At 44.2% G+C, this 19,534-nt stretch overlaps 1 protein-coding gene across 1 annotated transcript in view; it reads right to left on the reverse strand.

Moving 5' to 3' along the window:
• Positions 1-1,989: 1,989 nt before the first annotated feature.
• psmb7 (proteasome 20S subunit beta 7) overlaps positions 1,990-19,534 on the reverse strand; it is an 85,275-nt gene continuing 67,730 nt past the window's right edge. Inside the window, exons 7-8 of the mRNA XM_072488431.1 lie at positions 11,376-11,527; positions 1,990-2,246 (exon numbers count right to left, since the gene is read on the reverse strand). Of these exons, the coding sequence (XP_072344532.1) occupies positions 2,135-2,246; positions 11,376-11,527 (264 nt within the window). The 3' untranslated portion in view covers positions 1,990-2,134. The remainder of the gene's footprint in view (positions 2,247-11,375; positions 11,528-19,534) is intronic.

The raw sequence follows: 19,534 nt of genomic DNA on the forward strand, positions 1-19,534 counted from the left end.
TGATTGGACACCGATAACGCGCGTAATAAACAATTGGTATATGCTAATTTCCTGCAACCGAATCTCAAAGTATATCTGCTTGCACCATTCTTAAATCTGTGCTCTCCGGCGTCCCAACTTGAAATGCTATAGCATTGTAATAAAGACCTAGTTTTTAAACTCCAAGATGTCTTTGTCTGGTTTCTCGTGAGTGGGAAAGTGAAGTACACTAAATCACTGTACTTTTCACCGCAACAAACACCATGACTATTTGTTCCATCTCCCCAGTAAATATCAAAGTGAAATTATTTAATACTTCTGCCACGTCTTCCGGTCTATCCTTCATGGTCCTAGTCCCATTAGTTTTCCTTTTTTAAAATTGATATGCCTGTGAAATATTTGTTTTATGTTCATTGATAATTTCAGTTCCTCTTTCCCAAATGTTTTCTGACTTCACTCCTATTCTCGCTCATCATGCATGCAACCCCATAGCTGTGTGCCCCTCTCTAACGCTCCATTGTTCTCTTTTATCTATTCATCTGTAGAGTCCCGCTAATGGTTACTTTGCGGTTTCCCTTTAGTGGAATATATTTCTGATGCACTTTGTTGAACACCGGTTTAAATGTTGTCCTTCATCATTGTTTCGAGGCCAGGCTGGAGAAGAGCATCATGAAGCATCAAGATAAATTAAGCCATCAGGGGAAATCAGTATGACTTTATGGGCAGGGGAAGATATTACACTTTGCAAACCTGAAGTCACATCTAGTTCCTCTGAAAAGCAGAGTTCACGGGTGGTTTGAATTCGTTTTGGGACTTTCCATTGCTGATGAGATTGCTGATGAAAGACTATAGAAAACATTGACTGCACTGGGAGTCATGTAATATTTCACAATACCGACAGAGATGAACAAACATGGTATAATTACTGGCAGCACCATGGCTCAGTTGGTAGCAGGCAGAAGGCCAACTCCAGGATAATGGACAACTACATTGTCAGAGATGCTATTCTTCAGATGAGATGGTAAATTCAGGACTATAAAGTAATTCTGTGTGTGTGGAGCACATTGGGACATCCGGAGTTTAAGCTTTTCTTTCTCTCTTCCCCCCCCCCCAAAACCTAATTAAATAGTAAATCGAGCGAATATACATCACTTGGATTCGGAACCTATGAGAATATTTGCAGGCAAAAATAATTGCCAACTTAAATCAATTATGTGGCATGACTAATGGATAGGTTTATTCTCCCACCGTGACAGATACATTTAATCTGCTTCAACAATTTATCATAATTAATTATTAATATGTACATCATATTTGTTAAGTTAAATAATATAAACCCCCAAATAAAACAGATGACGGAGGAGTCTCAGAATCTGTTGGCATATCAATAAGATAATGAAATCAGATGCGTGCCACAATAAAAAAAACTGTGTCACCCAATAGTAATTTCATATGAACTGTTACTGAGCACTGCAGGTGGCAGAGGAAATGAAAAAAAGGTACAAAACAGGTCAGTAGTTACAATTCATTGCTGCAAACAAAGCTGTAAGTATATCTGCAAGTGTGGATTTTCATACTAATCTGATAGGATTTGCTTTGGACTAATCAACATGTTGATATTTGATTTGTACTGCAATTGCCAGTTATCAATGGACTTCCAATTTGCTCATATTTAATTGGCAGAGTGACCTTATGTGTGCAGTGTAATATCTAATAAATGGTGACTGTACAGAAGAAACATTTTCATTGTATAAACAATTCAAGTTGCTGTGCTAACCAAACAGCCACTCAATGGCTAAGACAACGATGTCAAATTTAATGCAAACCTAACTTTTGACTCTCTAATTTAGGCCCGATATTGACTGATCTTTTCACCCAGCCGGACTTGCAGTCATAACCAGATGCTTGCACAATAAAGGGTTTCGTAGAAACGAGACAAAGCTACTGTTATACGTATAAACCGGGAATATTTCATGGTAAATTGAAATAACACACAACTTATTGTGGATGTTAAAGAAATCTTGGAGACTAACTTTATTTGTAAAAATTGAACCGGTCTCCTGTATACACATTCCACTTTATTTCAATGTACAGACACCTGTTAGAGCTTTAATGTACATCCACATCAAGGAGGTAGAAAAAAGGGTCAGATTCTTCAGGATGTGTCCATTATGTGTACAACTTCCTCCACAACTTCGAGTTCCAGCGGAGCAACCTTTTCCGTTAGGAATCCCGTTATCCCCCTCCTGTACTTGTAGTTGCCTTGCCTGGTGAGACAAAAGCGATGGAAAATACTGTGACAACCTACAGCAGCGAAACAAAAACTTTCCCGGTAATGGGACCTTTCTTCCACAAGTCATCCTCTCGTTGGCATAACAGTATTTGTGAATTTTTGTTTTTAAAGAAAAGCAAAGTTTTTTAAAAATATATATTTTATTGAAATTTTTTTTCCCTGAGCAACATTTTTCCCGCTTACAAAACAAACGAAACGATAACAATAACAAAACAGAAATTTTAACTTTTTAACAACAATAATAATAATAATAATACACAAGTAACAAAACCTCATTCTCAATTGGCCTATATTCAACTAAACCTCCTCCCCCCCTCCCCCTGGGTTGCTGCTGCTGGTCATCTGTCTTCCCTCTAACGTTCCCCTAGGTAGTCGAGAAATGGTTGCCACCGCCTGGTGAACCCTTGAGCCGATCCTCTCAGGGCAAACTTTATCTGCTCCAGTTTAATAAACCCCGCCATATCGTTTATCCAGGCCTCCAGTCCGGGGGGTTTCGCCTCCTTCCACCTGAGTAGGATCCTGCGCCGGGCTACGAGGGACGCAAAGGCCACGACATCGGCCTCTTTCGCCTCCTGCACTCCCGGCTCTTCCGCAACTCCAAATGTAGCTAACCCCCAGCTAGGTTTGACCCGGGCATTCATCACCTGCGAGATCACTCCCGTCACTCCCTTCCAGTATCCTTCCAGTGCCGGGCACGCCCAAAACATATGTGCGTGGTTTGCCAGGCTCCCGCCACACCTCCCACATCTGTTCTCCACTCCAAAAAACCTGCTCAATCTTGCCCCCGTTATGTGTGCTCTACGTAGCACCTTAAATTGAATCAGGCTAAGCCTGGCGCATGAGGAAGAGAAGTTTACCCTGCTTAGGGCATCAGCCCACATACACTCCTCTATCTACTCCCCTAATTCTTCTTCCCACTTTCCTTTTAGTTCGCCCACCAACTCCTCCCCCTCTTCCCTCATCTCTCTGTAAATCTCTGACACCTTGCCCTCTCCGACCCACACCCCTGAAAGCACCCTGTCCTGTATCCCCCGTGTTGGGAGCCGCGGAAATTCCCTCACCTGTTGTCTAGTAAACGCCCTCACTTGCATATATCTCAAGAAATTTCCCCGGGGTAACTTATACTTTTCCTCCAATGCTCCCAAACTCGCAAAAGTCCCATCTATGAATAAATCTCCCACCTTCCTAATTCCCAACTGGTACCAACTCTGAAATCCTCTATCCATTCTTCCTGGGGAGAACCTATGGTTGTTCCTGATATGGGATCCTACCAGGACTCCCCGCACCCCTCTCTGTCGCCTCCACTGTCCCCATACGTTCAGTGTTGCCGCCACCACCGGGTTCGTGGTGTACTTTTTAGGTGAGAGCGGTAGCGGTGCCGTCACCAGCGCCTCTAGACTCGTCCCTTTACAGGACCTTCTCTCCAGCCTTTTCCACGCCGCTCCCTCACCCTCCATCATCCATCTACGTATCATTGCCACATTGGCGGCCCAATAATAATCTCCCAGGTTCGGTAGTGCCAGTCCTCCTCTGTCCCTACTGCGCTGAAGGAACCCTCTCCTTACTCTCGGAACTTTCCCTGCCCACACAAAGCTCGTAATGCTCCTGTCTATTTTATTAAAAAAGGTCCTGGTGATTAAAATAGGGAGACATTGGAATACGAATAAGAACTTCGGGAGGACCATCATCTTAATTGCTTGCACCCTGCCCGCCAGCGATAAAGGCTGCATGTCCCAGCTCTTAAAGTCCTCCTCCATTTGTTCTACCAGCCGTGTCAGATTAAGTCTGTGCAAGGTTCCCCAGCTCCTAGCGATCTGAATCCCCAGGTATCGGAAGTTTCTTTCCACTTTCCTCAGCGGTAAGCCTTCTATCTCTCTACTCTGGTCCCCTGGATGTATCACATATAATTCACTCTTCCCCATGTTTAACCTATACCCCAAAAATTCCCCGAACCTCCTCAGAATTCGCATAACCTCTATCATCCCCCCCGCTGGGTCCGACACGTATAACAATAGGTCATCCGCGTATAACGAGACTCGGTGTTCTTCTCCCCCTCTAGTCACCCCTCTCCATTTCCTGGAGTCTCTCAATGCCATGGCCAGAGGTTCGATTGCCAATGCAAACAACAATGGAGACAGCGGGCATCCCTGTCTTGTTCCCCTATATAATCGGAAATACTCCGATCTATGTCGACCTGTAACTACGCTTGCCATTGGTGCCCCATAAAGTAGCCTAACCCAGCGAATAAACCCTTTCCCAAACCCAAACCTCCTTAACACTTCCCATAAATACTCCCACTCCACCCTATCAAATGCCTTCTCTGCGTCCATTGCCGCCACTATCTCTGCCTCCCCCTCCACTGAGGGCATCATTATCACCCCTAATAGTCGTCGCACATTAACATTCAGTTGTCTCCCTTTTACGAACCCAGTCTGGTCTTACATATCTACCTCCACTGTCTGCTACGATGTTCTTTGCTTTAAATGCTACCCGTTTCCCCACCAAAATGGCCACCCCTCTGTTCTTTGCGTCCAGTCCTGAGTGGAACACCTGTCCCACCCATCTTTTCCTTAGCCTAACTTGGTCCGCCATCTTTAGGTGCGTCTCTTGGAGCATAGCCACGTCTGCCCTTAGTCCTTTCAAATGCGCGAGCGCTCGGGCCCTTTTTATCGGTCCATTCAGGCCTCTCTCATTCCACGTGATCAGCCTCACTGGGGGGCTACTTGCCCCCCTCCCGTGTCGACTAGCCATTACCTTCTCTAGGCCAGTCCCATATCCCGCCTCCGCGCTCCCGCTCGCTCCCCCAGCGTCGCACTCCGCCCCCGACCACCCACTCTTTAGCCATTTCCTTTTGGATTTCCGCAGCAGCAACCCAGTTGTCCCCCCCCCCCCCCCCCCCCCCCCCGCTAGATCCCTATCTAGCTTGATTGCTCCCCCCATATCACTTCCGTAAGTCAGCTGACTTCAACTGACCCCGGCTACTCCTGCTCACTCCTCGGCCCCCCCGGTGTGAGGGAACTCCCATCCGCCTTGCGCCTGTTTTCCCGCCTTATTCTTTCTGGCGCGGGAACATCCCTTTACCTAACCCGCTTCTTATGGCGCAGCTCCCTTTCCCCTCCCCCTCCCTATTCTTCGACTATGTCCCGCCTTTCCCCCCTCATCGGCGCCCACATTTCCCCAGTGTCCCCCCCTTCCCTGTTTACTTCTCGATTCACTTTCACCATAACATTAACAAAAACAATAACAATAACAATTCACTGCAGCGTCAGTCCCTCAGTTCCGGTCCAGTTTCTCTTCATTGATGAAGGACCATGCTTCCTCCGCCGTCTCAAAATAATAGTGTCTCTCCTGATACGTGACCCATAGTCTTGCCGGCTGCAGCATCCCGAACTTCACCTTCCTTTTGTGCAAAACCTATTTGGCTCGGTTAAAGCTCGCCCTCCTTCTCGCCACCTCCGCACTCCAGTCCTGGTATATCCTTACCACAGCATTCTCCCATCTGCTACTCCGCACCTTTTTAGCCCATCTCAGGACCTCTTCTCTGTCCTTAAGGCGGTAGAATCGCACGATTATCGCCCTCGGTGGTTCTCCCGCTTTTGGTCTTCTCGCCGGGATCCGATTTGCCCATTCCACCTCCATGGGGCCTGCAGGGGCCTCAGCACCCATCAGTGAGCTCAGCATCTTACTTGCGTACGCTCCACAGTCCACTCCTTCCACGCCCTCAGGGAGACCTAGTATCCTAAGGTTTTTCCTTCGCGCTCCATTTTCAAGGGCCTCAATCCTGTCAGCACACTTTTTATGAAGTGCCTCGAGCGTCTGAGTCTTAACCGCCAGGCCCAGGACCTCGTCCTCAATACCTGATACCTTCTGCTCCATCACGCAAAGCTCAGTCTCCTGGGTCTTTAAAGTCTCTTTAAGCCCCTCAATTGCCTGTAACAACGGGGTCATTACCTCCTTCTTCAGCAGATCCACGCACCGTCTCACCACCTCGTCCTGCTCAGGCCCCCATGTCACCTGCGATCCCTCCGCCGCCATTTTGTTCCACTCCCTCTGACCTTCTGGTTGCAGATTCTTCGGGCTGCAGCCGCCGCCGCCGGTTTATCCTCCGTCGTTCGAGGGGGGGACTCCCTTCCCACGCACCTCCCACCGGGTTTTTCGGCCGGCAAAGTCCCTGTTGGGGCTCTTAAAAGAGCCCGAAGGTCCGTCGGAGCTGGAGCCGCCGAAACGTGCGGCTAGCTCATCCTTGCCGCAACCGGAAGTCCTCAAAGAAAAGCAAAGTTAAAGTATGTAGTTGCTATCAACAAACTATTTATATGGATGTACACAATTGGTTTCAGTTGCCTCATAATTTTCTTCCTGTACAAAATTCTTTGCTGAAAACAATACCATGGTTTGCCGGTCTTAAAAACAACCTATTGGTGGAACCTAGAACTTTGAGGCATAGTTTAAGAATAAAGAGGTCTCCCTTTTAAGACAGAGATGAGGAGAAATTGATTCTGAGGGTCATTATGGTGTGGAATTTTCTTCCCCAGAAGGTAGTGCAGCAGGCTGTATCTTTAAATTTATTCAAGGCCTAGTTAGATAGATTTGTTGTGGAGATGCCGGCGTTGGACTGGGGTGAGCACAGTAAGAAGTCTTACAACACCTGGTTAAAGTCCAACAGGTTTGTTTCAGACACTAGCTTTCGGAGCACTGCTCCTTCCTCAGGTGAATGAAGAGGTATCATTCACCTGAGGAAGGAGCAGTACTCTGAAAGCTAGTGTTTGAAACAAACCTGTTGGACTTTAACCTGGTGTTGTGAGATAGATTTGTGTTAGACATGGGAGCCAAATGTTAAGGAATGTGGAGCTGAGGTCACAACCAGATGGTGAATGGTGGAGCAGGCTCGAAGGGCTGAATGGTCTACCCCTGCTCCAAAGTCCTATGTTCTTATGCTGGTACATGTCAACAGAATCAGGGATGAGGGATTTCAGTCAAGTGGAGAGACTGCAGAGGTTCAGGGGAGATTTGACAGCAGTGCGAAAACCTCCAGGAGGTTTTAATAGAGTACATGGAGATGAACAATTTCCACTGGCAGGGTTGGTAACAAGACACATATTTAAAGGTAACTGGCAAAAGAACCGGCAGTGGGTCGTGAGTAAGAAGTTTTTTCCACACACAGCGAATTCTGATGATTTGGAAGGCACTGCCTGAAAGGATGATGGAAGCAGATTCAATGGCAGCATTCGAAAGGAAAATAAGCAGGGGAATGGGACTAATTGGATAACGCTTTCAAAGATCTGGCAAAGGCATCATCGGCTGAATGGCCTCCCTCTCTGTGGTGTGAATTTATGTGCAGCCAGAGATCAAACAATATAGATTTAATGTTTTTTGGTCTGCGAGGTTGATTTGCTGAGAGGAGATTGGATTAGTGGGCTACGTAATAAACTGGTGTCTTATACAAGGCTTTCTCTAGTGACAAATCTGGCAGATAAATGGGAAGGGCAGATACTAGCAGCTCTTTGACATTTCAGAAATGGGTTTTGTAAATTGGATATATCTTCTAAATGAAAGAAATTTCACTGAAAATTGAGTAGAGTGAATAAATGTTTGCATGATGCACAGAGGATTGAAAGTATTTTGTTGATACAAAAATATTACACTGACATAAAATGGAACACTTCTTCCTGTATTAATCACCAATGTAAACTCAACCCAAAAAAAAAATCACATGTGCCACATTGATGAGTCAGTGATTCATGTGAGAAAACAAAGATTCCAGAACAAATCTGTTATCTGTACTGCGGCAGATGATCTCAGCTAGTGTAACAGTGTGGTTATTACAAGTGGGAAAAAGGTCATACAGGTTCCTCTCCTAATAACTTTTCAGTACATCAGTTGAAAAATACATGTGAATAGGATTGACTGCGAGGTTTGCCATGGTCAAAACAAATCATTGCCTTCACAAAAAACCTCCACTTAAAGTAACCACTCTGACAAGGTACCAGGGACCATTGCTGATTATAGGATTATATCACAGCATGAATCAACGCCCAAAGGAGAGGAGGAGTGGGGGAAGAAATCAGAGAGAAAATATTATCAGAAAAATAAACTAAATATATATTAAGTAATGAGCTAGTGTCCTACAGCAGCATAATTAGTGACAACCTTTGTTATCATTTAATTACACTTTCTGTTCTAGTCCAGATACAATAAAATCTCTGTTCATTAAAAAGTAAAAGCAAGACACTATGGATGCTGAAAATCTGAAATAAAAATAGAAAATGCTGGGGAAACTCAGCAGGTTTGGTAGAATCTGTGGAGACAGAAACAGAGTTGACGTTTCATGCCTGTGTGACTCCTCTTCAAAGCTGATTTAGAAAGTAATTAGTTTCCCATGCTCAAAAATTCAAAATCTTAATTCTGAAATACATCTCTGAACCAATTAATTACTGCAAATATGATGCTTCCGAAGATCAAGACTAGCCTCATTGGTTGATCTGTTGCATATCTATTGGCTACAGTACTTACAAGTTATTGCCAAACTGAAGGCATCATAAAATGTGTTTATTCATTTTCCTAGCTAAGTGTTGACATCTGTTCTCCCTCCTCATTGACCAAAAGCTTCAGTTTACAGGATGGATATGGTCCTGTGGGCGTCAGGTATCTAGCAATATCTCACACAAGAGACTATTATTTAGGTTCCAATACGGAATGCAAGAACATTGTTTTAAAGTTTGAATGGATGGCGTGCAGATCGGAGGAGGTCCAGAGAGCATATCAGCGGAGACTGATTTTCCTTAACCTGTCTGCAAATGCCAAAATCAGGTGTAGAAATTCTGGTCAATTTTCTCTTCTGCAACCCAGCCCAATTACAGTATTTTTGCAGCCATTCGGACTTTGAATAGCTAAGTCAGCACAGGCTAAGCCAGAATGGTGGCGCAGTGGTTAGCACTGCTGCCTCACGGCACCGAGGACCCAGGTTCGATCCCCCGCCTCGGGTCACTCACCATGTGGAGTTTGCACATTCTCCCAGTGTCTGCGTGGGTCTCACCCCCACAATCCAAAGATGTCCAGGTTAGGAGTATTGGCCATGCTAAATTGCCCCTTAATTGGAAAAAATAAATAATTGGGTATCCTAAATTTATTTTTAAAAAGTCAGCACAGGCTAGGGACTAAATCTGAAAATGTATTCGGACACGTCACTGACCTGAAACGTTAGCCATTTCTCTTTCCATAGATGCTGCCTGGCCTGAGTACTTAACCTGTATGGTCTCGGCTCGCTGGGTTGTCTTTCAAGCTCTCCAACTCTTCTTCTTATGGCTGACGTAGAGCAACAGCTATAATTTTACATTTAGGTGGTTAACCCAGATAAGTGCACCAGAAGTAAAGTGCATCACTGTGATTCTCTTCCTTCATATTTAACTGTCCCGGTTTGAGACAATTCACAGCTCTTTAACCTGGGATTATCACTCTCTCCAGTTGCTCCGTCTGGACCTGTAGACTTAATTACTTGCAAAGACTCACATTCAAAGTATCGTATTGCATCTTTGACTTTGTCTATATATGTTTCTGGAACCCACCTCTTCATTCACCTGAGGAAGGAGCTGTGCTCCGAAAGCGAGTGATTCAAAACAAATCTGTTGGATTTCAACCTGGTGTTGTAAGATTTCTTACTGTGCTGTGCTCACCCCAGTCCAATGTCGGCATCGCCACATCATTCATATTTATGAATCAGACATGAAGATGTTATATGTTCTATGATCTGTTCAGGTACAGCGTGCTAACCGATTGCACCACTGGAGCACACCCATGATCGGTGATGAATTACCACAATCACACACTGGAGAGTTTCAAATTTTCCATTTGTGCATCAAGTAACAAACCTGTCATCGTTCAGGTTGAATTTTTACATTACAATTTCTTCCTCCCCTTTTCCCACTTAAATGAGACACAGAGGGCGGGATTCTCCACTCCCGCGCCGAAGTGGCCGCGCCGTCGTGAACGCCGTCGAGGTTCACGACGGCGCGAAACGGCCCCTTTCCCGACCGATTCAGGCCCTGACAATGGGCTAGGATCAGGGCCGCGTCATCTACACGCGCCAGGCCTCATCGCCCGCGGAAAGGCGGAGCCGCTTAGATGACGCGGCCGGTGCCGCATAACGGGCGTCATCCGCGCATGCGTGGTTGCCGTCCTCTCTAAGTCCGCCCCGCAAGAAGGTGTCTGACGGATCTTGCGGGGCCGCGGAAGGAAGGAGATCCTCCTTCAGAGAGGACGGCCCGACGATCGGTGGGCACCGATCGCGGGCCACCCCACATTTGAGGTACCCCCCCGGTGCAGGATTCCCCCTCGCCCCCCCGCAGGCCGCCCCCCCAGTGTTCACGCACCGCTCACGACGGCAGCGACCAGGTGTGGACGGTGCCGGGGAAACCCGCCGTTTTGGCCTGGCCACTCGGCCCATCCAGGCCTGAGAATAGCGGGGGTGCCGGAGAATCACCATTTTGGGTGTCTCCGGCGATTCTCCGGCCTGCGAAACTCGACCGGGCCGTTCCTGCCGCTTGGGAGAATCGCGGGAGGGCGTCGGACGGCGTCCAGGGAAATTTTGGCGGCCCAGGCGATTCTCCCAACCGGCGCGGGAGTGGAGAATCGCGCCCAGAGTGTTATATATGAAAGTAGTATTTATATTTACCTCGAGGAATCTGACCATTAGATGTTTTACAAATGGTAGTAGTATTTCTACAATTTTCCCACTTAACAAAATTATCTACATTTAATACAGTCAATTCAGTAAGATTTCATCCTCTTTTGTAAGTTTGCTTCTTGTTAAGCCTCTGACAAAGGCACACTTGGACGTTTTATGTTTAGAAGACTGCTTAGATAGCCTTCTGTCAAAGATTGTCTCTGTCCTTCCGACCACATTTCACACCTGCGCCCATTCTGACACCACTTCCCCACAGGAAAGATTCCCAGTAGTCCAAAAAACACCTAGAAATCACTACAAAGAAATTAGAGATCTAACCCATGCCCATCACCTAGCATTGCATCATTGCTATACAATTGTAGATTGTAGAATTTCCAAGGAGTCAAAGAAATACAGTGCAAAAGAAAATTAAAAGTTCCTTACCGTACACCTTTTTTATTGGCGATATTAAAAGGTCTTAAGTAGTCCAACTTATTCTTCGTTATCACACACAAATCGATGTTACTTCCTGACCCAAGATCATTGAATATACCCGCAGCAATGGCATCTTGTACAAGTTGCTTAGCCTCTTCTTCCTATTAGGAAAGTTTTATAGATATGTCTCGTCAAATGGAGTGAAGAGAGAAATTTAAAATAATTTGGAAATGGTTAAATATTAAAACATCTATGCACACATATGTGTTAGATTATAATTTAAGGATAAACTAGGGCAGTACGGTGGCCTAGTGGTTTGCACAGCTGCCTCACAGCGCTGAGATTCGATCCCGGCTCTGGGTCACTGTCCGTGTGGAGTTTGCACATTCTCCCCGTGCCTGCGTGAGTTTCGCCCAAAAATGTGCAGAGTAGGTGGATTGGCCACACTAAACTGCCCCTTAATTGGAAAAAAATAATTGGGTAATTTAAATTTATGTAAAAAATAAAAAATGTTTTTTTGATAAACTGATTTGGCTTTAGTTTCAAAGACATAGGGGGCGATTCTCCAAAATGGAGACCAAGTGTTTGCGCCGTCGTGAACGCCGTCACGTTTCACGACGGCGCGAAACAGGCCCGGGTACGACCGATTCTGTCCCCCACAGGGGGCCAGCACGGCGCTGGAGCGGTTCACGCCGCTCCAGCCTCCCTTCCCGGCGCCGCACCAACATGCGCGGGGGACTTCTTCAGCACGCCGGCCCCGACTCAACATGGCGTCGGTGTTCAGGGGCCGGCCGCGCAACAAAGTAGGCCGGGGGGGGGGGGGGGGGGGAAGAGAGGCCGGCCCGCCGATTGGTGGGCCCCGATTGCGGGCCAGAACCCATTGGAGGCCCCCCACCCCCACCCCACGGTGAAGGATCGCCTTTCCCTGCCCCACAGGTCGCCCCCCCAACCCTTTGCGCAGAGTTCCCGCCGGCAGCGACCAGGGATGAATGGCGCCGGCGGGTCTCTGTTGGATGCGCGCAGGCGCTCGGTCCGTCCGGGCCGGAGAATTCCAATAGCCCGCGGCGGGCGCCGCGTCAAACGCGCCAGCGTAAATGGCACCGATTCTCCGCTCCTTGGAGAATTGCGCGCTGACATCGGGGCATTGCGGCGATTCTCCGACGCGGCGCTCGGAGAATCGCCCCCCTAATTTCAGACAGTAGTATTAGGAAAACAAACGGTAAGGATTTATATTTGTATTGGTAAACGTTATAAATAAGGTATAGTTTTAAGTGGGTTTAATTTAATGTTTCTGTGCCTGGAAGGATAAAACTTAGTTAAATCTATGCTGGACAGCGGTGTTGGTATATATGGGGGGAAGTTTTAGTTCCAACAGTGATTCTATTGTGCTTAAAAGGTGCTATGGCATAAGGGCAAATAAACCAACAGTGGCTGCTTAGTAACTGGGGCCTTGCAAGGTAGAGAAACTTTTAAGTTTTAGTTTAACTAATTTGATTGCAGTTGGAGATAAGTAGTGAGAGAGAAGACAAATCTCACAGGTCTGCTAGAAGCAACTGGTTTTAGAAGGCAAGAGGGAACATCTCTCTCAGCCTTGCTAGAAGAAATGTCATACTATGGAGTAGTGTTTAAGAAAACAGATGCTGGAAATCTAAGTCCAGCTAGTTAAGGGTACTAGAGAAATAAAGAAAAGTTTCCAAGAAGTCTGGAGTTAACAAAACATAAGAAACTGGGAACCACGACAGATTACTGCTCAGTAAAGTCACAGAGTTGAAAAGACATTGGATCGTGAAAGTCCAGAAAGATATCTGAGGTAATGCTAAAGTTTGAGAGAAATTACTAGTTTGGGAGACATTATTTGAAATAATTATAGAAATCAATGGCTGGACCTCAGAGCTCATGTAAAAGCCTTTAAGACCAAGGAAGCCTGAAGGGACTGGTGTAAAACGTGAAAGTGAAACTTTGATGGAAGTAATGGAGGAAAGTAGAATTTAAAAGATTTGAAAGTGAATTTGAAATCACTCGTGTGAATGCCGGCAGTGAGACAAGGTGGCTGGCGGTATAAGAATCATTTGGAGGGGATTTTGAGAGAAATCCACAGGCATTCACTGGGGTTCAGAGAGGAGTGTGTCTAACCACAGTCATTTTGTGTACTTAAAAGGGACTTTGTGTGTTCGTGAGACCATGGTAGTCTAAGATGTACTTTGTAATCGGTGTTCATCTTAAACTCAGTGTGTAATTGTTAAACTAAGGGGGGAGTAAAGGAGTATTGTATCATAATCCAATTGAGTCTTATGACTTTGATCCTCTATGTTTCATTACAGTGAAAGTTACAGTCTTTTGAGGGCTCTTCCCGATCAGTTATAACATCAACTGGGATTGTAACAGTAGCTATTTGCACTGAAGGATAATTTGAGGTACTTTCTAATATCTAACTGGAGTTTTCCTGTTAGCTATTATTCCAAGACTCGCCATTTCATATCCTTAGTGCAACATTTTATTCCATATCACAATTAAACAGCAATAGCTCCCTCTATTGGGAGAACTACAGAAATGAGTTTACATGCATATCTTGCTTTCTTATTGCAATTATTTTACATTAAGCACTGACATTTTGCCTATTATTTTTCACCAACACAGCATGTGCAGGACTGCATGTGTGTGTTAAGAAAACTGCACTATCTTAATTACTTTTTTGCCAATGACGTGAATCTGCTCACTGTAGATTTAACACTGTTACCATCAGTGCAACCTATTAAATGTTTTGCGACGGCATGTCTGGAAGTCAAAGTAGGAAGTTAAAAGAAAAACAGGTGTAGAAATTAAATTGAGCTCATTAACCTCTTGTTTTCACAAATTACTGGATAACTCTCAATACAGTCTCGTACAAAAAGTCACAAGTTACATTCAAATGCGTTTCTGCCTTTGTATTGACCAAAACAACTTGCATACAAGGCACCTTTATCAGTCTTACACTATTGAAAAGACTGGATAGCACACATGGAACTAATGGTGCATGGTTTTGTATTCTGCAGAAAGACCACTGAAAAAGTAATGCAGCTACTTTGTGCACACAATGCTCAAGTGAATTGGAGGAGAATCCTAAAAACTATCTCAACAACAATCCCTCTGCGTCTCATGCATTCTCTTGTGACCTGCACAATACATGTGGTACTTATTAGAAGCATTCATACTCTAATTCTTTTATCTTTTGAGAGATTTGTTCAGGGCACACAATACTTTAAAATTATTAAACCTCACGATTTTCCAGATGTTGCCTTTTTTCTTTGTATTACAGATCTTTTTCCAAACCGAATTTTAAAAATGCATTCAGCTAACCAATAAGGATACTAGCACATACATTTATGTTAGATTGAATTTCATGTACATTTTGAGTGAGTCCGTTAGGAGATGTTAAGCTCTAAACCATCAGTATTGATATTTGCTGCAAACATGAGCAACTGGCAATTAGCAGAATCTGCATTTTAGAAATCAAAACTGTATAAGGCATCCATTAAACCAAATTGCAAGGATAGGTTTTGAATTTTGGATTGCTTTCTTTAGAAAGAGACAACTTCACGGTGACTGTGAAGGAAATCGATAAAACTAAAAGTAGGAAATAAAAGAAAAGGAATTTATTAATCATGTGAGCATTAAACCACATACCAGCTCAATAATCAAGGCTGCTTACTTCCACTTCAATATCATTACTAACATACACTGCTACCTTGCTAACATTACTGTTCAAATTCTCTTATTTTGTTGCTGCAAGGTTTTATCTCTTCAACACTCCCATTGTCAACCTCCCATTTCCATTCTGACAAAATTCCAACACGTGAAGAACTTTACAGCTTGCATTTAAAAAAAACTTTTCATGGAGTATAAACATCATTGGTTAGGCGAGCAATTGCTGCTCATTCTTAATTGCCTTTGATGTGGTGGTGGTGATCCATCCTTTTTAACTGCTGCAGTCCATGTGACATGGGATTCCAAGATTTTGGTCCCGCGACAGTGAAGGAACGGTGATATGTTTTTAAGTCAGGATGGTGTATGGCTTGCAGGGGAACTTGCTGTTGATGAAGCTCCTATGCACTGCCAACCTTGCTCTTGTGGTTTGGAAGGTGCCGTCAAAAGAGCCTGGTTGAGCTCCTGTAATGCACCTTGTAATTTGTACACACTGCTGCCACTGTGCACTAGTAATGGAGGGAAGAGAGTGTTTAAGATGTTGGAAGGAGTGACGCTCAAGTGGACTGCTTTGTCTTGGATAGTGTTGAGTTTCTTGGGTGTGTTTTGGTACTGCATTCATCTAGGCAAGTGGAGAGCATTCCATCACACTCCTGACCTGTGTCTTGTAGATGGTGAACAGGCTTTGGGAAGTCAAGAAGTGATTACTCACCACAGGATTCCTAGCCGCTAACCTGCTCTTATAACCACAGTATTTATATGGATAGTCCAGTTCAGTTTCTGGTCAATAGTAACCCTAGGATGTTGATAGTGGGGGATTTAGCAATGTTAATGTAATTGAATGTCAAGGGTGATGGTTAGATTCTCTCTTGTTGGAGATGGTCATTGCCTGGCACTTGTATTGAGCAACTTATCAGTCCAGTCTTGCTGCATGCAGCACAAACTGCTTCACTATCTGAGGAATTATGAATAGTATTGAATACTCTGCAATCATTAGCAAATCTCCTCACTTCTGGTCTTATATTGGAGGGAAGACATCGGTGAATAGCTGAAGATGGCTGGGCCAAGAGGAACCAGAGGAACACCTGAAGTGATGTCCCGGGGTTGAGATGATCAACCTCCAACAATCACAATCAACTTGCCTTGTACTAGGTGGCAGGTTTGTCCCCTGATTCCCATAGACTTCAATTTTGCTAAAGTAATACCACTCAAATGCTGCCTTGTTGTCAAGGGCAGTCACTCTCAACTTACCTGAAAAAACGTGCCAAACTCCACCGGCTCTATTTTCCAATGTATTGATTTCAAAACTCTCATCTTAAAATTTATCCATGGCTCTATCACTCATCTCCATAATCTTCTCCAGCCCTATAGGTCAGATACAATCTTCTAGCCTTGAAATTTTGGTCTACTGCCTATGTTTATCCTTTGACTGCTCCACAATAGATTGTAATCTTCAGCCATCCCACCACTACACACTGGAGGGCCCATACTGTAGTGTTAACACATTGTCAAAAATGAAGATCGCTTCAATACTCAGTCCAGGAACAAGTAGGAACAATTCAGGTTTCCAATTACAGAAGGCTGTGCAAAATAAATTCTTATTAAGTGTAAAGGTTTAGACATTTTGAGACCAAATAAAAATATATCATGGTGGTGCATTATTTTAAACACAATGTTAATTGTTTATGTGCACAGTTAGTGTTGATGGCCCCTGATATCAATCAATTATTCAAAAATATGGGGCTGGATTCTCCGCCGGTGGGATGCTCCTTTTGCCAGCAACCCGGGGTTTTTCTGATGGCATGGGGCTGCTCCACAATGGGAAACCCCATTGACCGGCCGGCATAATGGAGCATCCCTCCGGAGGGTGAAATAGAAATGTGGCGCAGTGGAGAATCCCAATTTATTCTGATGAACCTGGGGGGAAAAAAAACTGGTTCAATAAGGATTTTTAAAGTCTTGCAAATTCCAGTGCAGCCTTGCTCATAAAGCTAGAAAATGTAAAGTAGATCTCCTATGACATTGCTCATGGGTACTTTAAGGCTTGAAGCATGTTATTCCAGAGAAGTTGCCTCCACTGAGCTGATGCCGCCAGTTTGTTTTTCATTGCATACTCGCAGCTGTCTCTTACGGGCTTCATTTATCCATCAGGACAACAAAAGGCACTAAAGGTTGTGGGCTTGAGGGTTGGAAGGTTGAGGCTGGGCTGGTTCTGTTGGTACAGCTCTGTGCATCTTCTGACACAAACATTTGAGGATTGAGGAGTTTTTGCCAGAATTATGGATTGTGTGTCCGTCTCACTGGCACTCAGCATACAGGGGCCAAATGAAAAGATCTCCATTTCCCTGGACAAGCTGCCCTGGGATCCCTCTGAGACTGTACTACTCCTTTCTTTTCGATCTGTTCTCTTCATTCACTAACGTTAGTACTCGTCCTCTGGAAGTTGAAGTGAGGATAACTGGAGCAAAATTCCCTCCCAGAATTATTAAATGTTTTGAAGTCTATTTTAAGGAAATGTACATTTGTGATTAGGTGGAGAGAGGAAATGTCACCACAGATGAAAGGAGGTTGATTTCTCTCCCTTCCCCCCCACCCCAACCCCCAACATTGGTTTTGTGCCATTTTAGGATTAACTGGCTTACTAAAATCACATACACCACAAAGGTTTTTAATAGAGATGGATGTGCTTTTGGAGACGACTAGTGTGGAAAAATGATGGCATAATTTTGTTAAAAAAATCTTTTGCACGGGCAGCCATGATGCAGCTACATGAACTATTTTAGATGCCAATTTTCTTTCCCGTCTAAAAGTCAATTCTAAATAGAAATCTTCAGCTGCAATGTCTTCAGAGTTTTTCTAAAATGTTTTAACGATCAGTGAAATCCAATTTCTAAAACAAAAGCAAATGCTTTCAGCTTTCAGCACAGAGTTCAAACATACTTGAACAACTTTCAAGATCAACTGCAAACACTGGCAACTATAGTTATTAACATCACTAACTTAATACACAGTGAAAACACACACTTGCTTACAATAACTTACGTTAGGCATCTCATCCCCTAGAGTTTAAGTGTTTTACCTTAAAGGCGCCTGCACAGAATGATGCTCTACAACACAAGTCATCTGTGACAAGCAGCCTTTACAGCACTATCTGTTCACCTCCATCAGACCATCACAGAATGTGTCCCTGGGCTCTTATGTGCAGCTCGATTTACTGCCAGATGACAAATGAGCAGCACTTGCGGAAAGTGTGAAAAGGTCTACACCAGACATATAACGGTCACCTCAGCTGTATCACAGTGCACAGCAAGCTTAAGCAACACCAAAAGTCATTAAATTGACCACTAATGGCCACTTTCAGAAGGTACCAAAGGATTTAACACTGTGAAATAAATAAAAATCTCAGCATGTACTGCTAATCAACAACAGTGTTTGATAAAATATTTATAACATTGTCAATCTGCTGCATTTAATACAAGGAGGCACTCTAAGCATTGTCATTTTAGAAAGTGATTTATATGTTGCTGCAGTACGGAACCTCATGTAGGTTCTGTTACTGGTCATACAATCTGAGATTATACAAATTAATTTCTGACAGCTATATATTGCACCGGTGCTCATTATCTGAAGAACTGCACACCAACAGGAATTGGAGCTTATCGAGGGAAGAGTCTAGACCTTAAAATAGCCCATTGTTGTCAAGAATTCCTAACTTGGAAGCAACAAATTTGTGTGCACAAATAACAACCAATTTGAAGCATCTGGAACTTGAAGCAACCATCACCGAGTGATGAATTTTATCATATGTTTTAAAGACAGCCTCTACATATGAAAACACATTGTTTGAATCTTAGAAACATCTTCGTTGGAAGAAAGAACGTAGAATAACATTTCTACTGCTACATATACTTCATTCTTATCAGGATTTTTTGTCTTCCAAGGTAAACATCTTTGATAGCCCTAAGCTAGCTACTAGAAATGTTACCATTTAAAACAAATAAAGATCTAACAATAATTTGAACTCATTTTTAAATTAAAACTATAAGGAAAAAGACTTGCATTTCTACAGCAGCATTTGTCTCAAGATGCTTTACAACCAATGAAGAACTTTGAACTGTGGTCCCTGTTACAATGTAAGAAACGCACCAGCTAATTTGTGTACAGTATGCTCCTGCAAACAGCGTGATAATGACCAGATAATCTTTTTGTGATGCTGACTGAGGAACACATATTGGCCAGGTTATCGGGGATGACTCCCCTGCTCTTCTTTGAAATTGTGCCATGGGATATTTTACACCAGAGAGGAGATTCGAGCCTCAATTTAACGTTGCATCCAAGAGAGACACTTCCAACAATGCAGCACTCCCTCAATACTGCATGTGCATGTCAGCTTTGATTTTTTTTGTGCTCAAGAGACTGGAATACGAATTCCGGGTGCGGCGATGACCAGCTGAGTCGCACGTTTCGGCAGCTCCCGGTGTAACGGA

Source organism: Scyliorhinus torazame, chromosome 22 (assembly GCF_047496885.1).
Source record: "Scyliorhinus torazame isolate Kashiwa2021f chromosome 22, sScyTor2.1, whole genome shotgun sequence".
Classification (NCBI taxonomy): domain Eukaryota; kingdom Metazoa; phylum Chordata; class Chondrichthyes; order Carcharhiniformes; family Scyliorhinidae; genus Scyliorhinus; species Scyliorhinus torazame.